The sequence below is a fragment of the Echinops telfairi genome, unplaced genomic scaffold (assembly GCF_000313985.2).
Source record: "Echinops telfairi isolate 266 unplaced genomic scaffold, ASM31398v2 ScPeMD7_3533;HRSCAF=4204_0, whole genome shotgun sequence".
Taxonomy (NCBI): Eukaryota; Metazoa; Chordata; class Mammalia; order Afrosoricida; family Tenrecidae; genus Echinops; species Echinops telfairi.
This window is the reverse complement of record NW_022107431.1, coordinates 50676405-50699974: the sequence shown is the minus strand read 5'-3', so window position 1 is coordinate 50699974 and position 23570 is coordinate 50676405. Positions and strand designations below refer to the sequence as shown.

The window sequence follows — 23570 nt, the reverse complement described above, 5'->3', positions numbered from 1 at the left end:
TGTGGCATCCCTGGAGGGTCCCAGATCACAGAAATCTCAGACATTGATATCATTAAAATCACCCCCCGCTCCCGCTAGTGCACAACCAAGATGCCGACAGCCACCCTACAGCATGCTGGCCTTCTTGACCATCCTTGCTTTACTTAGTAAATACTTTACCAAAAAAGGGAAGCAATTCATTCAATTGAGAAACATTTCCTTTTCCCCACAGAGAATTTTAAAGTAAAATGTACTATTCCACCACTGGTGCTATAAGTATGTTTCATTTTGCTTGCTACAGTAGCTTATTTAACTGTTTAACTTTGCAGATATTTCGAAAGAAAGCAGTGGAACTTGGGGTAAAATTGCTACCTGCATTTCATACTCCTTCTGGAATACCTTGGGCATTGCTGAATATAAAAAGGTAAAACTCTTCATTTTTGACAACGTATTTAAGTTGAAATATTTCAGATTATGATCTGACAAGTAGATGGGTAACTATCTGAATGACATCAGTAACCAGTTGACTCCAGTGGGAATCTTAGGGCTTGCCTTTGTGGGGGAAGCTCTGCACTTCTCTTTGTTTCTTTGCCTCAGAGGGGTCCCTGCCGTGGGATGGCACAACCCCAATGGAGTTCTCAAGCCAGACATTGTCTTTGACACTGTAATCAAACTTTTCACATCTCAGGAAATAGAACTTCCTAAAGGCGCTTACTTCACTTAAGCTGCCAGAGTTATTGACACCCTAGTGATGCTGTTGATAAACATTGGATTGTTAATCATCAGGTCTGTGGTTCAAGCCCACCAGCAGCTCCAAGAGAGAAAGTTGAAGCTGTCTGGTCCCACAAAGATTTACAAAGCCACGGAAACCCTAAATAAAGCCACTATGACTTGGAATACAATCAGTGGCAGTGGGTTTTGTGGTTGGTCAGAGATCAGATCCCCCATTCAAGAAAGTTGGTTCAACTGAGACAGGAAGGATTTGAGACTGCTCAGCCCACCGTTGTAAGAAGGAGCTGCTCTAATCCAAACTGCTTATCCCATTTGGGAAAGAACCCAGGAATGCCAAGTCCATGGAAATGTGTCCCCAAGAAAATCCCAAGCTGAATAGACTTCTTAATGTTCTTTGAGGGTGTGGCTTGAGTTTTTATGAAAGCATGATCATTTGTTAATGAAAAATTTTCTTCTTAGACTTCTTTTTTTAACGCCTTTCAACCCATATACAACCAGTCGCATATGTGTCTCTTTGTGATGGTGGGGATAGGTGATATTATCAAAATAAAACGTGAGGCACTGCTGTAGACTCTTTATAAGCATGACCACATTTAACCCTCATGGCAACTGATAGGATAGATATTATTGTTATTTCCATTTCACTAATAAGAAACTTGGGTTACAAAGGAGAAAAGTATCTTGCCTAACATCAAACCGTAAGTAAATGATATATTTAGAATTTGTCCCTTGGTGTTTATACATATTCATGCATAGGAACAAATTAAACCATTTTCTCTTTAAAAGCACCCAGAGGTTGCAATGGGTGGTTTGCACATTTATTTCTTAATTACTTCAGGTATATTCTTTCATTAACACCACTTAGGAGATTAATCATTGTTAGTAGTCTTTGTTTTCTTTAGCTAAGAACCAGTTAAATCATATGTAGACCATGAGATGTCATTTTTTACCTACCTGTAGTATGTGTGTGTGTGTGTGTGTGTGTGTGTGTGTGTGTGTCAGTCATGTGGTTAGAGTGGGGTGCAGGCATGGAGACAGTGAGATAGAGAGAGGATCCACAACTCTGAAAGAACAAAACACAAACTCACTGTCCTCGAGACCTTCCTATACACACAGGCCAGAACTGCCTCTGTGGGTTTTCGAGGTAAAAATCTTTACAGGAGTAGCTAACGTCATCTTTCTCCCTATTTCTCCCTAGAAGCAGCTGGTGGTCTCAAACTGTTAACCTTGCAATTAGCAGCCCAAACTCTGACCCACTACTCCACTTCTCTTGCCACAATTCTACCTCAATTCACTGCCACTGAGTCCATTTCAACTCAGCGACCCTGGAAGACGGAGTAGAACTGCCCCCTGTGGGTTTCCAAGACTAACCCTTTATGGATGTAGACAGGCTCATCTTTCTCTGTAGGAGCAGCTGGTGGGTTTGGACTGGTGGGTTTGACCTTGCTATTCACAGCCCAATACATAGGTGTGCTACTGTGTGTTATGTGGCGTCTCAGGATCAGATTTTCCCTTAGAGGTCCTCAGGCTTTCTCTGCTAGCTTGAAGATCACAGTATATGCTGCAGGGTCTTAACACAGGACTGGGTATGAGATTAGCCTGGTGTTGGTATGAAGTCCCATAATTCCTTATTTATTTTTTTTATTAGAACTTCTATATCAATTTCCAAGACTTTGTATCTGTTGGTAGTATTTTGGTCAAGGTACTAGTCTCTTAACTGTAATGAAATCTGTTCACAAATATACTAGGCAAAATGATCACGTTTTTCATTACCTATATTCTGAGAAAAGTGCATAAGCAGAAGAGTGCACTGAGCTTTTTAGTTCTCTAAAGCGCTGGTTCCAGGCCTTCATGGCCACTCTAGATCTGCCTGAATCAGGTCCGTGGTTGAACACAACAAGCTTATTTTTAATCTGGAATGTGGGCTGACTCCGTGATTCGGGGGTTCACAGACCACTTTGACATTATGATAAAACATGACCTTAGCAAAAACTGCACGTTTCTGAGTACACAGAGTTTTGCATAATTACATAAAGTTAAGAGTACTACAAGAGATCATCTGTATTTTTAAAATCCTGGAGTAAGTGACTGCTCAAACCTTCTACTGTAAGGTTTTATGGAATTAGTTCTTAGTGCTTTTCAAAGGCAATAAAGTTGGCTAATGGCCTTATTCAACTTTCTAGAAAGGGCCATAGGCTGATATTTTTGCAAAAATTCAGTGAATTATGATAAGGCACTGTTAACTTCTAATTATTCTCTGAATATGATAAATTGGATTTTTGAAAGACATATTTAACTTGGTGTTTATTTACAACAACCAAGTAAATTGTTCCTTGATTTAATATCTTTAGTAAATAGTACAGATGTGTTTCAGTACACAGAGGAATATTTATAAAGATATTAATCCTTTTGTCTCTTTCATATCTATGGTTCCTGAAAACTCACTAGCATGATGTTCAAAAAGCTTTATAAGATCTTATATTGTATTTATGTTATTTTATATTAGAATTTTTGTTTTTCATTCCAAAGATAGGAAAATTGATTATGTGAAAGAAAACAGTGATTGTGAAAAAATAGTACGCCATTATTTGTGTTTTCTCTGCTATTTTCAAATTAAGCTAGAGGAAATTAGGTGACCATTTGGCAGCTGATAAGAATATTTTTAATTTGTTCCTGGCAACTTGCATGAATTTTTTATTGTATATTTCATCCACTCTCATTCCCGTTTGCTAAATAGCAGTTATTTGCCCAAATTCACACAATAAACATTGGCCAAGTTGGTTGTAATATCAATCCCCTAGCATTCCTCCCGTCCCCTTGCCCGATCATGGGCACTCCTCTAACCCGCGCTCCTTCCCGCTGTAAAGCTGATTTTCATCTGAAGAAATTCCCTGTAGGGGAAGAAAACAAGACTTCATATTTACCGACAAGAATTACATTTCAGGATGCGCTGTTCACGTCGACAGTACACATGTGTGCTTGCTTCTGAATCCATTTTCACAGTATGGGCCAGGGGACAAGGGACACCTGGTTTGGAGACTCTTGTAGTTTTGAAGGCTGTTGCAAGCTGACGCCTCAAACGAGAGGGGGAAGTGTATGCCTAACAAAACCATATTTTCTTAATTACCTTCTCCGACCAAGGGAGTGTTTGTAGAAGAATGCCAAGAGGAAAAGACTACTTGAGGATATGTTTCAGAGTGTCACATGGTCTCTGCTGCCCGGCTCTAAAGTTCTTGGCAAGCATTTTGACGGGAGAGGCACAGGCTGTGCTAGTTGCAATATCCCAGTTCTGCTTTCTGCTCTCAGTGTTGACAGCGGTGATGGGTGTCTCTCTTTGCGACGCCTGGATGTCAATAAAAATGTGACTTTGTTGGTATTGTTTGTTCAGTTTTCTTTAGTCTATAGGTTATTACTGCCTAAAGAAATAAGTTTCTCAGCCTTTACTTTCTGGGGGGGGGGGGGAAGTATTGGAGTCTCTACTCTGATGAAGATTCCAGGCAGGTTTTGAGCATATTGAAATTTTTGTTTGTTTGTTTTTCTTCACTTTATTCAAAAAGATAACAAACATGGTATTTGCTCTCAAGGGGTCCACAGCCTGGTTGGCAAAGCAGAATGTCTAATTTATGTTGTAGTGTACACTAGTATACTTTAGCTGGTAAATGTTCATCTGCATCCAAGAGAGAGCGAGCAAGTTCTTACCGGGTTGGATCTAAAGCAAGCAGTATTTTCAACTGGTTAGATCTATGTCTTTGAAGCCAAAACACTAAGAAGGCAAGTTGGATTTTCAGCATTTGTTCAAATTGAGAATATGCAGGGTACTAAATAATTTACTCGTGTGCTGCAGTAGGAACTGTGTCCCAAATCTGGATTAGGCGGGGTGGGGGGGTTTGGTTTGTTTGTCTTTAATCTCTTTTGGCTACATTTACGATAAATTATTTGTTGAAGAACTGCCATATCCACTTTTCAGGTAATAGGAATTGTGATTTAATAACAATAAATAATTTGATTGAAAAACAACTTAGGTGTTGTATGCAGGACCTGACAAGACTAATATGCGCTTGTCGCCAATACAGTGGTAGAGGGAAGATGCGTATGTGTCATAACTTCGCTGCTAAAAGAAAATCATTGCCTTTTTAGCAGATTAGATTTTGGTAGAACTCAATTTCTCTAATGTGCATATGTCAGAGTTTGATGTCTGATCTTGTTATTACTATCAGCAATACACTTTTTTCCCCTCAAATCTGAGTAAGAAAAATCACCTCTGCGGCTTGTAAAATTAAGTATATCACCATTTCCATTTGCTAGGTACAATTCAGCCTAGGTAGAGTAAAATTATTAGATTTTTAGGTTTCCTAAAGTGTATCCTTAATTTAAAATAATGCAGCTAATGTTCCCGTTATTCATTTCTATAATAGAGCACACAGGCTAAGCTTTCCTAATAATCATTCTATCCTTCTTGATAAATGAGTTAGTTTTAGCTTTACAGGTATGCACCGCATAACGTTTGTTCAGGCAACATCGGACCTGATATACTTCCATGAGGTGGGGATGAGGAGCTTGCTTATAAGGGTACCAGAAGGCCAGGTTGGCATGGCCACAGCAGCCACAGCTGGGCTGCAGCTGCAACTCCTCCAGCTGTGAGCTGTGATAGGACCTACCGCCCCTGTGGCGGCAGCCTGGCTGCAGTTGTCCATGGCTCAGTGGGAGAGCATCTCTTGCCAATTGTGCCATGGTTGATTCCCTCAGGGGTTGTGGGCACTTTGTTCAGTCCCTGAGGACATCTGATTCAGACTAGGTTCCCGGGGGTCCACTCATAAAATGCTGAGTGACGCCAAGCAGCCAATTGCAAACTCAGGTTTATAGCCCTAAGACTCCAGGCACTAATGGAGAGCCAAGTCCAGCTTATAAGATAATTACTTCAATTTTATAAGTGGAAGTTTCAAAAAGCTCATGGAAAAATTCTATTTTCTCTCAATTCTGTTTTTCCACAATATTTTTAAAATTTATTTTATTTTAATGAAAAGATCACTTTATTGGGGGTTCTTAATAGCTTTTATAACAATACATACATCAATTGTATCAAGCTTATCTGCACATATGCTACCATCATTATTTTCTAAACATTTACTTTCTATTTGAGCCCTTGATATCAGCTCTTCTTTTTCCCACAAAATTTTGAAGCCATCTCATATGTGTATGGAATATATATAAGCATAAGCCAAAAAATCCCACTCACTGCCATCAAGTTGGTACCAACTCATAGAGAACTGTAGGACAGGGTAGAACTGCCCTTGTGAGTTTCTGAGACTGTAACTCTTTGGGTGAGTAGAAAGACCCATCTTTCTCTCATGTGCAAGCATACGTACTGTTTAAAAATGCTGTTCTCATGACATTTGGATCACAGAGCATTGTATTTCACAGAGCATATCATACTCATTATGTGAGCCATACCTGTATACGATTGTATCACGTGTTTATCTGAATTGACATGTCTGGTGGTTATATCAGGTAGTAGAACTATCAACTTCTTACACACCATTGAAACATATGCTGGTTAATAACCAGTCTCCATATAGACTCCCATTATTAGTCCACAAGTTGATGAATGAAATACCATGCCCTCACCTATTTTTATTTCCTCTTTGCCAGGTTTATTTACTGACTAGCTTTATTATCCAAAATAAATGAATATTTTGTCTTTAGTTACAGTGTGGTTTTATATTTTTATAATTAAATTGCAAATGACTTTAACTAAAATGGGGCTTTAATTAAGGTTGGTACATAGCTTGATGTTTTCTAATTGTGGCATATTATCTTGTCTGAAGAGTATAGTGAAGTATATTTTAACAAAAGACAATAGCACCTTTATTGGATTTCTTAATATTTTGGAGTTTGTGTTACACTAAGTTCTCTAGAGAAGCAAAAATAGTGACGCATATGTACATACATAAAGAAATTCATATCAGTAAATGGTTCATGTCATTATAGAAGCGAGCAAGTCCAAGTCTGGGCAGGCATTAAGTCTGTAGGTCAGGTGTTAGGCCGGAGACTTCTGACTTACATAGCTGCCAGGGCTGATAAACCCCAGGTAGGCAGGAAAGCTACAGGTGGGGATTGTCGAGGCAAATGAGTCCAAATTGGCAAGTCAAATGGCAGAACACTGAAGCCTCTGTGGCAGGCCACTGACTCCAGTCCAATGAATTAGAGGTCTATGGTCCAGACGCACAGTCCGGCCCCAGCAAAAAGCAAGAAAGCTTTCCCACTGTGTCTGCTTATATAGGGAATAGGGCACACCCCTGAGGAAGCCTCTTTCAATGGCATCAATACTGCGGCCTGAGTAAAGGGGTGACATTCCACTCCCCACTTGACTGTTCACAGCAGATCCCATCATGGAGTTGATCACATGCTAGTAGATCGCATCAGAGGGGATTAATAAACTTACAGGTACTTGACTGTTCACAGCAGATCCCATCATGGAGTTGATCACATGCTAGTAGATCAAATCAGGGGAGATTAATAAACGTCAGTCACCAAACCACTTAGACGCAAAACCCAATTTATCACTGAGGTATAAAATGATTCAGTATTAAGTTATCGCTTGTTGATTTTAGTAGATACAAACTATGAAAGACAATCTTAACTAGGGTAAATATTTTTTAGTAGTCTTCATATCTCCCCCAGTGATTTTACCTGACATTGAAATACAAGCTTTATATTCTTAAATTTGAAAATATTTGTAGTTTTTGTTTGCTTGTTTGTTTTATCAGTAGTTTCTGGTTCCCGATTTTGGGGGAAAGTACAATATGTGTAAAGATGAAGCAATATATAATTTCTTATGATACTTATGATATATTATGCTAAAAATAGTGATAAGCAAATATTCTGAGTATAAGCACATCAACCTGATTCAATGATGTATTAGTATTCTGAGAGAAAACATTGCTTAAGTATTCTAAAAATGTTCTGTTGCTGTCATAGAAAACTGAGTATGAAACCAGAGCTGCACACCGCAGTTAATCCTTTATTCCTGTTTTATGAATCTACTAAGAATTCAAAGACAAGGTCCACCAAATCTAGATATAAAAACAGAGTTAGTTTTCCTAAGTATTTTAAGCTAGCACGCCTTCTTTGTGGACCTCCCAGCCCCTAGTAGAGTGTTTTCTTATATTGGTTTTTGGTGACATTCAAGAACTTACATTTCTGACTAGATCCCAGCTGATGCCGGTGGCTCCAGGGACCACACTCTGAAAACCACTGTCATAAAGAATGACTGAGCCATCGAAGCCGCTCAGTTCTCCCGTCTCAGATCTGCTCGATGAGGGAACCATCCCCAGACATCCCCAGCAGGGAGTTTCTGTTCCTGTGATGACTTTGTGTTTGTTAATAATAACTCAGAGTTCCCACTTAACTTTAAGCAGTTCGTTGCTTCTTCTAGAAAGCAACTGATTCCAGACAGTAATTAATTACCCCCAAATTTATAAACTCCTTTTCCCCTTGCATTTTCCACCCAACTCAATAAAACACAAAGCAAAATTTGGACCTTTTTATTTTTTTGCACAGGGGAGGGGGAGCTATTTTTAATTAACTGCTAAAGGGTTAACTATTAAGAGGCAGAGGGTCTCTGCAAAGCAGTTCTTGTGGCTTCAGACAAAGTGCCTCCTTGCAGGTGACTGGTGAGCTGGCCCTGTACCTGAGGGCATTCCAGGGGGCACGGCTGAGCGACAGTGATCCTCCCAGCAGAGCTCAGGAGGGCAAGGAGTGATTATGAGATCATTTCCCTCCCTCACCAGCTTCAGGCACACCGTTAATGTGATCAAACTGAAGGCATCTATTTATTACAGGTGGACAGTAAGGAAGGTGACTCTTGATTTAAATGGACTTGTGCGCAGCCTCCCTTCTTGAGACTGAAGAGATAAGGAACCAGAGCAAGTCAGCCGCAGTCACGAAAACAAATGACGCATTGCAGGGGTAAATCAGCTTCACAAGACCTGGTTCGAGTGTAGAGAAGCAAAGATGTTAGTTTGAGGACCGAGGTGCCCCTGAGCATGCCACGGTCGTCACCCGGGCATCATATGCACGTGAACGTTGGACACTGACGTAGGAAGACCGAGTAAGAATTGAGGTGTTGAATTATGGTTCTGGAGAAGAATACTGAAAGGACTACGACTGCTAAAAGAACAAGCAACTCCGTCTTGGAGAAGTACAGCCAGAGGGTTAAAGCAAGAATGGCTAGACTTTATCACATGTTCTTTGAACATGTTGTCACGAGAGCCCAGTCCCTGAAGGAAGGACATCATGCTTGGTAAAGTAGAGGGGACCTCTGGACAAGATGGATTGACACAGTGGCTGTGACAATGGGCTCAACATAAGAGCAAAGATGAGGATGGTTAGGACGGGGTGCTGTTTCATCTGCTTCACATGGGGCCACGATGAGTCTGAACCAACTCACTAGCCCCTAAAAATAGCAGTCCCCTGCACACCTAGTAATAACAACACTTGGCACAAAGGATGCTGTGCCGTGTGGCTTCATTGTGGGGCAGTGGACCATGAAGGGCCTCGGGATGCCTGAACAGTTTACTTTCTTTCCACTCATCTGGTCATAATTGAAGTTAACACCTCGGTACATGGGTTTTGGGGTGTCTTTCATTCCTGGAGAAGGGAGCAATCCAGATCTGTTTCTAAATATGGTTCTCGGGGTCTTCGTTGCTTCACCACCTTTTGCCCTTTCTCACTAGCAATCACCGCCTGCCACAGACCCTTCTACTGTGCTGCTGGCAGATAAGAGCAAGACCTTAATGAACATAGCCCAGCTGGCATCTTATTGAACTGTGGATTGGATGCTGCCAAATGGAGGTCTTACATTTAGAAACTAAACTGAAGTAATTAAGGATCAGAAGTTTCTCAAAGATAGCCTATGGAGAACTTAGCCCTTAATCATATATTCTTAAGAGGGTTATTTGAATCTTTCAAAACAAAAAACTATGAGTGGTATGTGGGAAGTCTGTCATGGGTCCTTCCTCACCCTTCAATTTTTGGGACATTAGAACCTGGGTGGCTACAAAGTTTTGGGGCTGAATTGTTCAATCTGGCCACTGCTTTTCCCACACCATCTACCACTCTTTAAGCAGTTGTCTCACCAGGATGATTTTGTTTAAGGGCAATCACAGTTGTTTGAAAGCAATAAAATCCAAGGAGCTTGCATCTCGTTTTTCAATGCACAGTGTTAGTGTTCAGCAGAGCCAACTTGGCTCCTTGTAATCACACACCTGGTGAATTGGCCTTGGCAGCCTGAAGTTTATTCTGTGTGCAGGATTTAGGTTAGGAACAAGCGAGAACACGTGCCCTATGTGACACACTCACATATTACCACTGCAGGGACCCTTTCAAGAAACCGCCTGCCTCCGGTTGCTCATGAACCAGCAATCGTTTTTTCCCAAGCTTAATCTCAAGACAAGGCTTATATTCTGGGTGTGGGACACACTTTTCAAGTATTTAATTCATAGGTTTGGTTTAATGGTTCATGAAATAGCTCCAATAGGTGTTTGAAACTCAGCACTGCTTTCAGGGCTCTTTTATCAGGCCTTACAATTGTTAATGATTGTAAATATTCAGCTAAGCTGCACTGAGTCTTGGGGTGAGAATTGGAAGGTCAATATAAAATATTTACACTACAGGCAGTAATTTTTAAAAGCATCAAAATCTCAGTGGTGTATTAACTAGTCCGTGATGTTTCCTGCTTGTGCTCATTGGGGGGGGGGGGGCATGGGATGAACAATAATTGATTGCAGTCTCCTTTATTAACTGAAAGAAGAAAAGCGATGGAGCAATACTAAGAATTAATTGTAATTTACTAATGTGGAAATTAATGTGCAGCTGGGCCTGAGTACAGGCAGTGCCATTTGGTGATTTAGCAATCATGACAAATTATCTTCATCTGTAAGGTGGAGCGTTGTTCGCTTCCTTTTATTCCGTTTTAGCAACAGACCCGTTTCAGGAAGACTTCACGTGAATGCTCATGTTGCCCTTTAGTTTTGAAAATACCAACTGGGGCTCAGCATTATTAATTAACACTCCCCTTTCCTCTTCGTCATGTCACGCCATGTCTTTATGGAACATTTGTACAAAACAGTGATTACTGGTAATTGACCTGCATATGTTGAATAATCTTAAGATGCTACTGAGAGTTTAATGTACCTTGTAAATTGAGAGGCTTCCAATTAAGTCGAGTTCGTAAGATAATCACTTTCAAAACTAATTAAGTAATAGGACATTAGTAAAGCTCTTATTGACTTAATTGTGACAAATTAATAAACAGAACCAATGCAATTACTATAATGGCTTTATCAGTGAGCAGTTTTCCAAATTTTGAGTATAAATCACTTCTGCCCCCCCAGGAGAACACTAAAAGTCACAGAAACCATTTTACACTGGATATCATTTCTAATAGCTGTACGGGAATACGGCATATGAGGAACACGGAGAGTGGTGTGTTTCTTTTAAAACATGATATGCTTTATTCATGTCAAAGATCAGTGAGTTTACTTGTCACCCCCGAATGTTGCCAGAGACTCTCACTCTCTGCCTTGGACAAACTACTACCTGCTCAGCGGTACCCTCACTCTGCTTTCCTGGGCCCGGGACCTTGGCTGGACACCTTCTCTGTTCTGAAACAATAGAACGTCCTGTTCTGCTAGTTGTCCCACGGAGCTCTCAGTGCAGTGCCTTTTTATACCTCACAGGCACTCTGCAAATGGACATTAGAAAATGAATGAATTATGAATTGCAGCTTTGCTATATTTTCAAATATTTGACAGTGCCAATTCCTATGGGCTGATTGTGCAGGAGTGTGAATCCTGCTTCCAGCACTTTACAAATAGTGTGACAGGTATTTATGTTTGTCAAAGTGCACTGAGCTATGCATTTCCAATGCTACATTTTACTGAATGCAATTATAACTCCACAGAATAAAGCCATGCGATTACATATCTTCTCTGTCCAACCCTTGTTTCTCATCAGGATGGTATGTCTAACAAAACTTAGATTAAAAGAATTGAGTTGGAAGCCATCTAGACCCAAAAGCGTCGAATCCCAGGCGAGTTGCTGGCAGCGCTTACTGAGCTCTCCTAAAATCACTGGAAAGCTGCCTCCCACACCACCTTCCTCTAAATCAGACCTTATCAGTGAAGAATGGGTTTTGGGGTGAGGAATTTTGTGTGTACATGTCATGTGCACACATCTGTAATTCTAGCAGACCTCTCACATGTCCCCTTTACAACAGAGCATTACAGCCCTATTACTAATTGTCATCATTTGGAACAACAAAAGGACACACACAATGGAAGTGCCCAGCTGCACAGGGTTATTTTAAAATTATTGAAATAACCTAAAATGAATATGAGGTAAGGATTTAGTCATCTAGGTTTTATTAATTGCGAGGTGTTGAAATCAAGGCACTTAAATTTAACAGGAAAAGAATAGTGAACCCTGTATAAATGCAGAACTTTAAGCTGTCCAGTATTCACATGCAAGTTACCCTTGCTCATTGCCTGATAGTATAGGAATTTTCACGCCACAGTACTAGCAGGACCACAGACCAGTGGCAGGCATTCTGCTTTAAAATTGTTCTCCCTTTAGTAAGGTACATTGGAGCAATCGCCTCCAAAAAAAGATATTCTTACGGTCGTTGTGAATTATATACAGGCATTCTCTACACAAAGGAGTCCTGGTGGTGTTGGTTACCAGTGGGGTCACCTGCTGCCACCCGCCAGGTCAGCAGTTGGGAATCACCAGCCACTCCGTGGGAGAAAGGCGAGGCTTACTACCCCCCCAAAAAGTGGCAGTCCTGCCCAGTCCGCTAGACTTGCTGAGTCAGAATCAACTCCATGGCAGTGAGTTTGGTTTTTTGGTTTTTTATATAAACACTGTACTGACGTGGCATATTCCTCTTAAAACATTTTTAAAATAAAATAGTAAACTGATTAACAGTAGAAGAAGCAATGCAATGTTCACAAATCATCAAAAAGTACATTAATAAGGACACTGTACCTTAGAAGCAGACTTCTTGCCTTTCATGTAACAGGCCCAGGTTTCGTTTCTGGCCAGCACACAGACTCCTCTGCTGGCTAGAGCTGGTCTGTTCTTAGGAAGCTCGATGGGTTCCTGTGGAGCTTTTAGACTGGGACAGCCTGGGAAGAGACTTGGCAATAAATCCTGAAAAATAAAATCTGACAGATTATAATGGCCCGATCCCATTGTGCCTATGTTCTCCATGTGGTCACAGGGAATGCAGGGGCTGCTGACAGCAAGAATGATAACTGGTAGAGCACTGTACTGCATTTTTATGTGAACATAATGCTGGGGTATAGTGATTTGAAAAGATCTTACTCTGTATTGTTTATTCCAAAGCTTGATTTTAACACTTAGACTGGTGAAAAAGCCGCAGAGTTATTTTGAGTAAGTAAGCCAAAACATTAAACTACTTGCCTGCCATGTAACCAATTCCAACCCAGGTGACCCTATAGCCCAGAACAGACCCTTCCCTTAGGGGTTCCAAGTGTAAATATTTAGAGATAGTCCCCTGATTTGCAGCCTGAGTGCTTAGTCACCAGGGCTCCTTGGGTCAATGGAGGAAGTATGCTATTGGGTGACCTTCCTAAAACAAGATGTTTATTTTAAATCCTACCCATTCGTTATGCAAAGAATGATCTTCAAATTCCTTTAGTAGATTCCTGTCTGCCTTGATATCATCATTTGTCCTTGCAAATTATAGGTGCTGTGCACATACACGCCCATACACGTAATTTTCTTTCTTTAATGGGTTCAAATTCACTGACACTCTTCCTTTGGGAGATTTTAAAACAAGTTACACAACTGAGTTGTCAAGGCTGATACAAATATGTTTTAAAGATGATCCAGCTTCACAAGCAGTATCTTAAACAATCACCTTCTATATTATCTTTCCGTTTAATGCATTCCTTACATAAGGCCAACTGGAAGAAGAAAAATAGTGTTAAATTGTCACCTTTATCTTAAAGTGGTAAATCGAATATGTTGTCTTCTCTTTTTCTATTTTCTCTTTTGAATTATCTGGTAGACAGCTGTACTGGGAAACACTTGTCTGAAGACATCGGCAATTGTAGGATACATTTCTTTTGCGAAATGACAGCTCTTGATTAAATTCTGCATCAGATCAATGGAATATCTGTGCTGTAGCTGTTTTCATGCACACTCTCCAGGTCTTCACTAAGTATTGTAATTATTCTACTGTATAAAGGGCTTAGTTTTAAAATTAATCACATGGGTGCCATCCCACAGCACACAAACTGAAATACTTCAAAAATATTTGAAAATTGTTATGAATTGAATAGTATTTATCCCCCCTAAAAATATATTGTAAATCCTAACCCCTGTAGCATTATCCCATCTGTGAATCAGTTTTCTTTGTTGTGTTAATTAGATCTCATTGGTGTAGAATGTGTTTTAAATCAACCTCTTTGGAGATTTAACAGAGATGAAACCAGCAAGAGCCCAGAGAGGGAGGGGGATCCCTCTCCCAAGAGCAGGACCTTCCTCCAGAGCCCACAGAGAGAAAGCACTTCCTCTAGACCCAGAATGTGCCCAGTTTTGGATCTCTTGTCTCCTGAGAACCCGTAGCAACCCTACTGTAGGGCAGGGTAGAGCTGCCTTTGCCCAAGCCTGCTCTTTCTCCCTGAGGAGCAACTGCTGACTTCTTGGCCTTAGCAGCCCACCTCGAAAGAACCACACCACCGGACGCCACTCTGACTGACGTTGGCGAGTTTAGTGTTCGGGGTGGTTGGTTTGTTGGGTTTTTGTTTGTTAAAGATGACAAAGGAAATTCCTGTTCCTGAAGCTACTCCCGGTGCTCTTTTGTAAGAGCAGCGGCGGAGGACTAAGATGGCTGTGGCATTAGTGAAGGTCGGACTCCGCGCCTCTCCTCATTGTGGGAACTCCACAACTACATATCTCTTACGTAGAGCCCCTCAGGGCCGGCCAGGGGAGGATTAGAGGAAGGTGGGGGGAGAAAAGGGGACTCAATCACAAGGATTATTCTAGAACCCACTCCCAGGGGGACGAATAATAGAAACGTAGGTGAGGGGCAACAGAGGACAATGTAAGATATGGAAAAAATAATCTGTAACTTATTAAGGGTTCATGAGGGAGGGCAGGTTAGGGACGGGGAAGAAATGGAGAGCTGATATCAGGGTCTCAAGTGGGAAGAGAATACTTTGAAAACGATAGCGGCAGATGTGTAAATGTGCTTGACACACTGCATGAATGTCTGGATTGTGATAGGAGATGTAAGATGTAAACGTATTTTTTTAAAAGGGGAGCAATGTATATTTGGATATTTAATTCCAATAAAGCTGTTTTCTTTATTTGTCGACTGAAAATATGGAAATAGAAGCTTTGATGAAGGCTCCCTCCTGCCCCCTAATTGAGTCGAGACTTACACTGCACAGGCTCTGCCATAAACAATAAGTTTCCAAAAGTCATTATCTTTATTCAGGCCAGAGCCGTTGCATACCATTTGGCAGTTTATCATGGAAAGAATGTCTCATTAAAATAAGTGGACTTTGATTCTGTTTAAGTTACTCTTGAGGCTATATGTTTTTAATTGCTGTAAAAGAAAATTCTAAGTTCATTTTATCCAGGTGTAGGAAATATGACAAACTTAATGACTTTGTGATACAATCGTCTTTATTTGTTTTAATTTTCTCCACTCTAAAGGGCCACCTGTGGTAGTGTGTCTGAAAACCTTGTTAATTATATCAAGGCTTTGCTGTGGTGAGTTATAAGTCTTAATAAGAAATATGTCAGAAAATACTTCAGGAGCTTAAGTCTCCAAACGTTTATAGGAAGATTTCATCAGCTTTACATTTGACTATTCCACAAATTTCATAAAGCCCCCTTGCATCTGATGCTAATGTCCAAAATTGTTATTAGTTTATTAGAAGGCTAAATTCAGTGGGATTCAAATAACAGGATTTACTAATCTGAATTTCTGAGGCCCGTGAGAAGAGGTGACTTAGAGTTTATTTGAAGAAGAAGTTTCAGAAGATGAAATTCATATAGTAAGCATAAGCTCTAGATAAAAGAATCAATTCAGTTATAAAATTTGCGTTTTACTTTTTCCTAGAGAATGTAAAGTCTAAGTCCTTTTTCACCTGCAGATGCTACAAAATGTATTAAGCTGCTTCTGCAGGGAAAGGAAAAGTCAGGGGTGGTTCGGTGGTATAATTCTCGCCTTCCATGGGTAGACCAAGATTCATTTCTCAGCTAATGCACATCATGTACAGCACCGTTCCTTACTATGATACTACACTGCCCCCAGGAAGAAAGGCTTGATTATCTGTTTCCCAAAATAAGTCAGTGAAAACGGAATGGATCACAATGGTCTGATGCAGGACTGAGCAATGTCCCATTCTCTCACACATGGGGTTACCCATGCTGGTCCAGTGAGTTACTGGATTTTACTCTTCTGATGGGGTAACTCCTACCAAATGGCTGGGTGGGATCATGCAACTATGGAAATCTAACAAGTGGAGTGGTCAGTTTGCCATCTCTCTGGATTTAGAATAAGCCACCTCAATGCAGGAAGGAGTGTGGATCTCACTAACATCAAGAAAGAAGAGCCAGGAGTGGACTTTGAGATCCCTGGGACCCTGTGCATCAACCGAACCCATGGTGTCTAGAGTTCAGAGAGGCAAAGAAGGGACGGAAGCACAGGAATGTGTATGGATTTCCCCACTTGCAGCTGGTTTCCAGTTGACCTAACTTGAATGGCGAAGGCTGAGTTGACTAGAACCTGCAGATTAAAGAGAGATGTTTGACACTGAGGTGGTGGAACTAACTAACTAACAAAAGGATTGTCAGCTTGCTGTCAACTGAGTTTAAAATGAGCTATCTAGAAGCAGGAATAGGGGTTCTTACTGCCACCAAGAAAGAAGAGTCCGGAGTTCCTTTAAGACCCAGACGCCACTGCATGCTGAACCTCCTTAATCCAGGAGACCATCGTAAGTAGAGAGTGCATTAAGAGAGATGGTTGTTGTTGTCAGAAATGGTTAAAAAAACAAAACAACATCAGAGAGTAGAGGCATACATGGCCTGCGCCTCACAGGAATCAGCTGTGGGCTGTTTGAGGTTGAGGTGTTGAGTTTGATCCTTTTGCCACGTGAAGTCAGACCCTCAAACCACTGTTCACAAGGGCCGACTCTACAGCCACCAGCACAAACAGAAGCAAAGAGTACAAAGGGTAAAAGGTGAGGGGGATTATGCTGTGCAAGCTATGAGCAGCCAAACTAGATGAGCCTCTACAATTCTCGATAGTTTACAAAGGATTTCCAAAGATATGTCTATGTGTAGTATCATTCCTTCAATATAGTCTTATAAAATATGATTATCCAATTCTGTGATTTGAATTTCCTTTTGGAAGTATTGGAATCAAAAAAAGTTATGCTTTTAAACTTTTGGTAACTGGGAAAATACTGAAAAGTTAGGTTAATCTTTCACTGCCACTATACATTATCATTGTGTTTAATACTATATTGACCATTAAGTACTTCTGGAATTAAAAAATAATCATGATTGAATTCTACATATCTTCCAGAATTCTACATGTCTTCCAGAACTAAATTTCACAGTAGCACTAAGGTGTAATATATTCATGTGTACCTTTTGTTAAATTCATATGATGGCTTAAAGGATCTGTTTTATACAGTCAAAAATAAGATTCTTACTGATGCAGGACAAACGTGAACATCTCTCTTCAGCCCCAGTGCTTCTTGCTTCCGTTAATGTGTTGGCCAAACCTTGGTCCAGTGGGAGAGAACTTCATCTGCTTAGTTCTTCTCTCTCCATCATCCACACCAAACTTACTATTAGGCTATTCTCCTGTGAGCCTTTTTAGACAAACTTTCTCAGTAATTGTTGATTAAATCCCTCAAAATGTACCAGAATAACTTCCCATTCTTTTCTTTTACTTCAGAACAAAAAACAAACCCACTGCCAGCAAGTCATTCCAACTCACAGTGATCCGATATCGGATTTCCAAAAGTAAATCTTTACAGAAGTGTCGCAATAACTTCTTTTGTGAGAATTAATAACAAACTAATCCCAAGGAGTTGGAAATTAAAAACTCCCAAAATCCAGCCCTTGCAAGACAATCACCTGCTCCATTTCCCCCTACTTGTCTTTGCAGTATATTCCCCCACGTGTCTGGGTGCTGGCAATCACTGCAGCATGTCCTAGAACTCAGGAGAGTTCAAGGAAGTGTCTCACACACCGGTGGGTGCAGTTCAAGCCAACGTCTGAAGGTCAGTCGGTAGTAAGCCAGATACCGGGCTCAGAGGATGCACTCCACTCCTGGCTTTTGCCCATAGTGAGCTCATACCCTCCTTCTCAGTGGGCTCAATTTAGCCACAACAGGTTGGCATTGCAGACATCGTGGCATCCTGGTCACAATTACTCACAGGCGAATCCTATCAGCATCTTCTCCCACCTTCTTACCAGACCCCTGCGGGGAAAGGTGGCTCAGTGGGAGTTGCATGGTGCAATCAAATTTCACCCAAATATAATATTCTGTTCTCTACCCCTAGACTGTATATTGTTTATTCCTATATGACCTGTGCGTCTGGCAAGATGTTTCCAATAAATATTGGCCTCCTACTAAAGTTAATCAGCCAGGTTTTTCCTCCAGCCACTCCAGAAGCAGTTTTATTTCTCCTCTAGGTTCTAGCATATAATTCTATACATCCATTATAAGTAACAGTAACTAAGGTGACCATTTAACACAGAATGTGATGTGATTCACATCTTCCACTAAGGTCAGATCTTAATCTCCCCCTATTCCTGTTTATTAGTGGGTAATAACCTTCAAAAATGGGGCTATCACCAGAGGTATATAAATTCGACTTATATTACATAAGTGATTTTGGCTGGAAGGGTCATGTTAAATAGAGAATACAAAGATTATACAAGGAGCACACAGCATTTTTCCCCCACAGAGCAACCAGTGGATTTGAACCACCAACCTTGCTGTTAGCTGCCCAATGCTTATCCCATAGCATCACCAGAGCTCCTATTTATTTCAAAAATGAATGCCTAATTGGGTCTCTACTAAAGTACATCCTCAACACAACCGCACTTTGTTCTAATAACCTGGCATTCTGGGAAGCTCACATTCCCAACAGGATCACTGAAGTTAAAGTGGGTTAAAGAAGTTAAAATGGGTGCATAAGCAAATGTAAAGAAAGCTGATGATGGTGCCCAGCTGTTAAAAGATATCTAGGGTCTTAAAGGCTTGAAATTAAACAAGCCATCATCTAGCAGGGAAGCAACAATGTTCATGAGATGTGCATGGGACCAGATAACAGAGTGAGACCCAAAGCCCGTTTGTAGACAATTGGACATTCGCTCACAGAAGGGTCAAAAGGAAGGACCGAGTTAGCCAGGGTGCAGCATAGCACCAATGGAACACATTTCTCTAGTTCTGAAATGCTTCCTCCACCCCCACCACTATCATGATCCCAGTCTTGCCTTTCAGTTCTGGCTAGACCGGAGCATGTACACTGGTACAGATAAGAGCTCTAGACAGATAAACCCTGCAGGCACAGTACCTTAAGGGTAGGGAGAAGGTGGGAGTAGAAGAGAGAGAAACAGGTAACCAACTACAATGATCAATGATTAATACACCCCCTCCCATCCAGGGGGACAAATCACAGAAACGTGGGTGAAGGGGAACAGTGGATGGTATAAGATATGAAAATAATAATAATTGATAATTTTTCAGGTCCACAAGGGTGGAAGGCTTGGGGAGGGAGGAGAAAAAAGAGGAGCTGATGCCAAGGGCTGAAGCAGAAATCCCCTTACAGAGGGGTCTTGGGGAGGAGACGAGCCAGTCAGGGTTCAATATACCAACGATGAAACATACAGCTTTCCTCTAGTTGCTTTAATGCTTCCTCCCCACCCACTATCATGACCCCAACGCTACCTTACAACTCTGGCTAGACCAGAGGATGTACATGGGTACAGATAAGAGCTGGAAACACCAGGAATCCAGGACAGATAAACCCCTCAGGACCAATACTGAGAATAGACATACCAGGAGGGTACAGGAAAGGTGGGGTGGGAAAGGGGGAACCGATCACAATGATCTACATATAACTCCCTCCCAGGGGGATGGACAACAGAAAAGTGAGTGAAGGAAGACATCGGTCAGTGTAAGACATGAAAAATTAATAATAATTTATGAATTACCAAGGATTCATGAAGGAATGGGGGGGGGAAAGAGATGAGAAGCTGATATCAAGGGCTCAAGTGGAAAGCAAATGTTTTGAGAATGATGATGGCAACAAATGTACAAATATGCTTGACACAATGGATGGATGGATGGATGGATGGGGTTGTGATCAGAGTTATATGAGCCCCCAGTAAAATGACTTAAAAAATAATAAAGCAAAATTAAATGTTGGCAACATATGTACAAATATGTCTGATACAATTGATGTATGGGATGTTATATTTGATATGAGCCTCAAATAAATGACTTATTAACAATAAAAAAGGAATGCTTAATTCAAACACTTACACTTCTGATTGCATCCATTCTAGGAGCAATTTACTGAGCTCCTGCCTCCCACCTTCAACCCACCATACATTATTTCTCTTGCTGATTTTCCGTTTCACATCAGCCTCTTTGGCTATCTTCTTCTGTCTTTATGTTCCCATTAGACCCTCATCATTACATACATAGACCATTGCAATGTGCCTTAATATAGCTTTTCTGCTTTTAGTTTCCCAAACCTTCTTCCAAATTTCCACACTGCTGATGTGGTTTTTAATTGGAAATTTGATCCTGTGTACATCTCCATATTTTATTTTCTTTATTGGTTATCTGTTACCTTCAGTATAAAATAAAAAGTATTCAGGCAAGAATATGCTACCTCATCCATGTTTCTATTACATGAAACTATGTTCCGTCTCCTTTGTGTGCTGTTGTTCGCCTTGATGGGAACAGCACTTCCTTTTTTCCCTTCACCTCCCGTACTTGCCATAGTCCTCTACACTGTCAGGACCGTTCCTCGCCCCGGCCTGTGTCTTCCATGTGCCTGCAGCCCGTTGCATCCCTCACTGCCCAGAGGGAATAGGCTTATTTATCTCTAACCTTCACCTGGTTAGAAATGTCTTGTCATTAATAGTTCCATGGCATTTGTCCAAGTCTGTTTTTATGCATCTATGAATCCTCAAAGAGATTGGGAAATATTGTGACCTTTGGGCATGGGGGAAAGGACCTCACGTTCATCTGTGTGAGAGCATTAGGACTGCTTTTTGGTAGCTCCTGGCCGGTGGCCCAGGCGGCTCCCAGAACTTCAAGGGACCACTCACCTGGGGAGTAGTTTCCTGTCTGCTTTCACTCTCTACGACAAGGCAGGGCCGTGTCAATAGACGGCAATGAACATATTGAAGTTCTCCGTCTCCTTTAGCTCTTCCAACCCCTTTCTATGCAAAACGCAGCCAGAGTTCTCCTATTTTAAGATGAAGCAACCACCACTAGACCCACATCTCCAGCTTAGTCCTCACTCACGGCCATCGGGTCTAAGCGGACTCATAGGGACCCTATAGAACAGCATAGAACTGCCCCGGGAGTTTCCCAGACTGAAATACTTAATGAACACTCTTTCTCCCTCGTCCTCATGCTGAGTCTAATTTCATACCCAGTTGAATGCTCACCATCTCCCTAACTGCATCAGCCTAAAGCTGCATGCATAATTTTCCTCACCAAACCAAGTTTCTCTTCTGAAGTGAACTTTTTGTTATACTGGTTGGAAAAAACCCGAGGTCATCTTTAAATACTCTGTACCTGACAGCTAGCCTCATCAAATCGTGTCAACTTCATTTCCATGGTATTTTGACACCTCCCACAGCCAAGCCGCTGTTTCCATCCTGTTGTTATCATCTTCGTCCTAGCCCCTATCATTCACTTCAAGACCGGGGCAATAGCTTTGGACAGTCTCTCTGCCACCAGTTTCTTTTCCCTGCAGTTCAACTGCGTCTGCACCTATGACCGCTGTCAAACCCGATCATCCGCCTTCTCCTCACAGTTAGTCAAAAGCCTTTAGTAAAGGACTGCCAGGATTCTTCAAATAGGTGCTATGCTTTCAATTTCCCGTGTCCCCACACGGAGCACCTTTGCCTAGAATAGCCCTTTCATTTCCCAAAAAACCCTGTGATTCTAAGTGTCCAATTGTGGTACCTCTTCTGTGACAGGTCTCCTCAGCTCCTTTTTTGTACTTTGTCTTCCTCCTTCTTTGGACAAGACTATTAATCTTCCCCTTTGTATCCTCTTAGAACCTGGGTTCCTGCTGCTAATAAAACTATACCACTGATAAAGTATTCCTCAAAGTTCTGCCTAGATCTGTGTTGAACATTAGGGATGAAGTCTGAACTCCTCTGGCTGAATTCAAAAGTAATATGACCACGTACGTTTTCTCCTAACACATAGGATGATGCATCTAGATATAAATAGAAAGAAAATAAAAACATTTTGGTAAATCTCTAGTGTGTAAATGCAGGATTAATTATTTAGTGAAAAATAAAGGAGCCATCTTCTGTTTCATCCAAGTGGTATTTCCTCATTTGCTACATTAGTCCAGGTGACTAGAAAAACACACCCAAAGACACTCATGTGTGTATAAGAAAGAGCTTTATATCAAAGAGCAACTGCATGTTAAAGAAACAGCCCAGCCCAGTCCAGGTCAAATCCATAAATTCGATATTAGTCCAGGAATTCCTCTGCAGACTCACGCAGCACATGCAATGATGCCTAATGCAGGGAGATCACAGGATGATGGGTGGAAAGTCCTATGGGTCCAATGCCAGCGGAGCCATCCCCAGGGCTCTTGCTGCATCAGCATGTCTCCATGCGGCTTGTCAACAGGAAGGTGAAGCAGAGAGAGTGGTCTGCCTCTTCTGATGGCAGAATCAAGAGAGAGGGATTTCCCAGAATCCTCAAGAGAAGGCCAGGCTCACAAGGAGGATCATCACCTGATTGACAGGCTAGACTCCACCCCTTCATTCTTTTATCAAGTTGACATGAAATTATGTAACTACCACACATTCTATGTTTTGTTTTATGTAAATAGATACAAGTTAAAGTTCCCTCCATCATCTAAAATACTCAGAATCTAAACTTTTAAAACTGGTATACCAAGTCCATATTGTTTTATCAAGAAACTGTTTAGATTAGCTTATTCTTGGATGTGGCAGCATACCAAGTCCATATTGATTGATTGCAATACTGTTTAGATTCTTGTATTCTAGCACAGTAATAAAATAAGACTTCTACATATACAAACTGTAAGGACAATTAAAATTATAATCTGCATACTTAAGGGGTGGAAGCAGAAGTTTTGTTCAGGTAAGCTGATTAAGACAATGGCAGTGCCATGTTTGGGAAAACATTATTTATCATTTTCTAGTTAGGAGAACCCTCTAGTTAGAAGATGGGGTGGAAAGTAAGTTCTATTAAGAAAGTAAACGCATAAATCTTGGTTAAAATGTCTCTAGAATGATAAAAGGTAACATAACAGAGCAGTGTGACAAATATTCCCTATTTAATCACCAACCTCCTCCTTAGATAATGGCCAGCAGTGAGCTGTGTTTTGTTTTGTTTCGTTTTTCTTGTCTTTTGCCTTTTAAACTAGTAATTCTTTGTATGAACGTTTTGTGAATCCAAACTATAGGTTTAACACTGAATAACTGTAATCTACTTTTCCTTAACATCCTGGTAAATGGTTCCAATTGAAAATAAATGTCGCTAATCTCTTGGCAAGATAAGAAAA

The 23570-nt window shown here is 41.0% G+C and overlaps 1 protein-coding gene across 1 annotated transcript in view; it reads left to right on the top strand.

Moving 5' to 3' along the window:
• Positions 1-23570, top strand: part of MAN1A1 (mannosidase alpha class 1A member 1) — a 156502-nt gene that overhangs the window by 73810 nt on the left and 59122 nt on the right. Inside the window, exon 4 of the mRNA XM_030886777.2 lies at positions 309-403. Coding sequence (XP_030742637.1) covers positions 309-403 — 95 coding nt within the window. The remainder of the gene's footprint in view (positions 1-308; positions 404-23570) is intronic.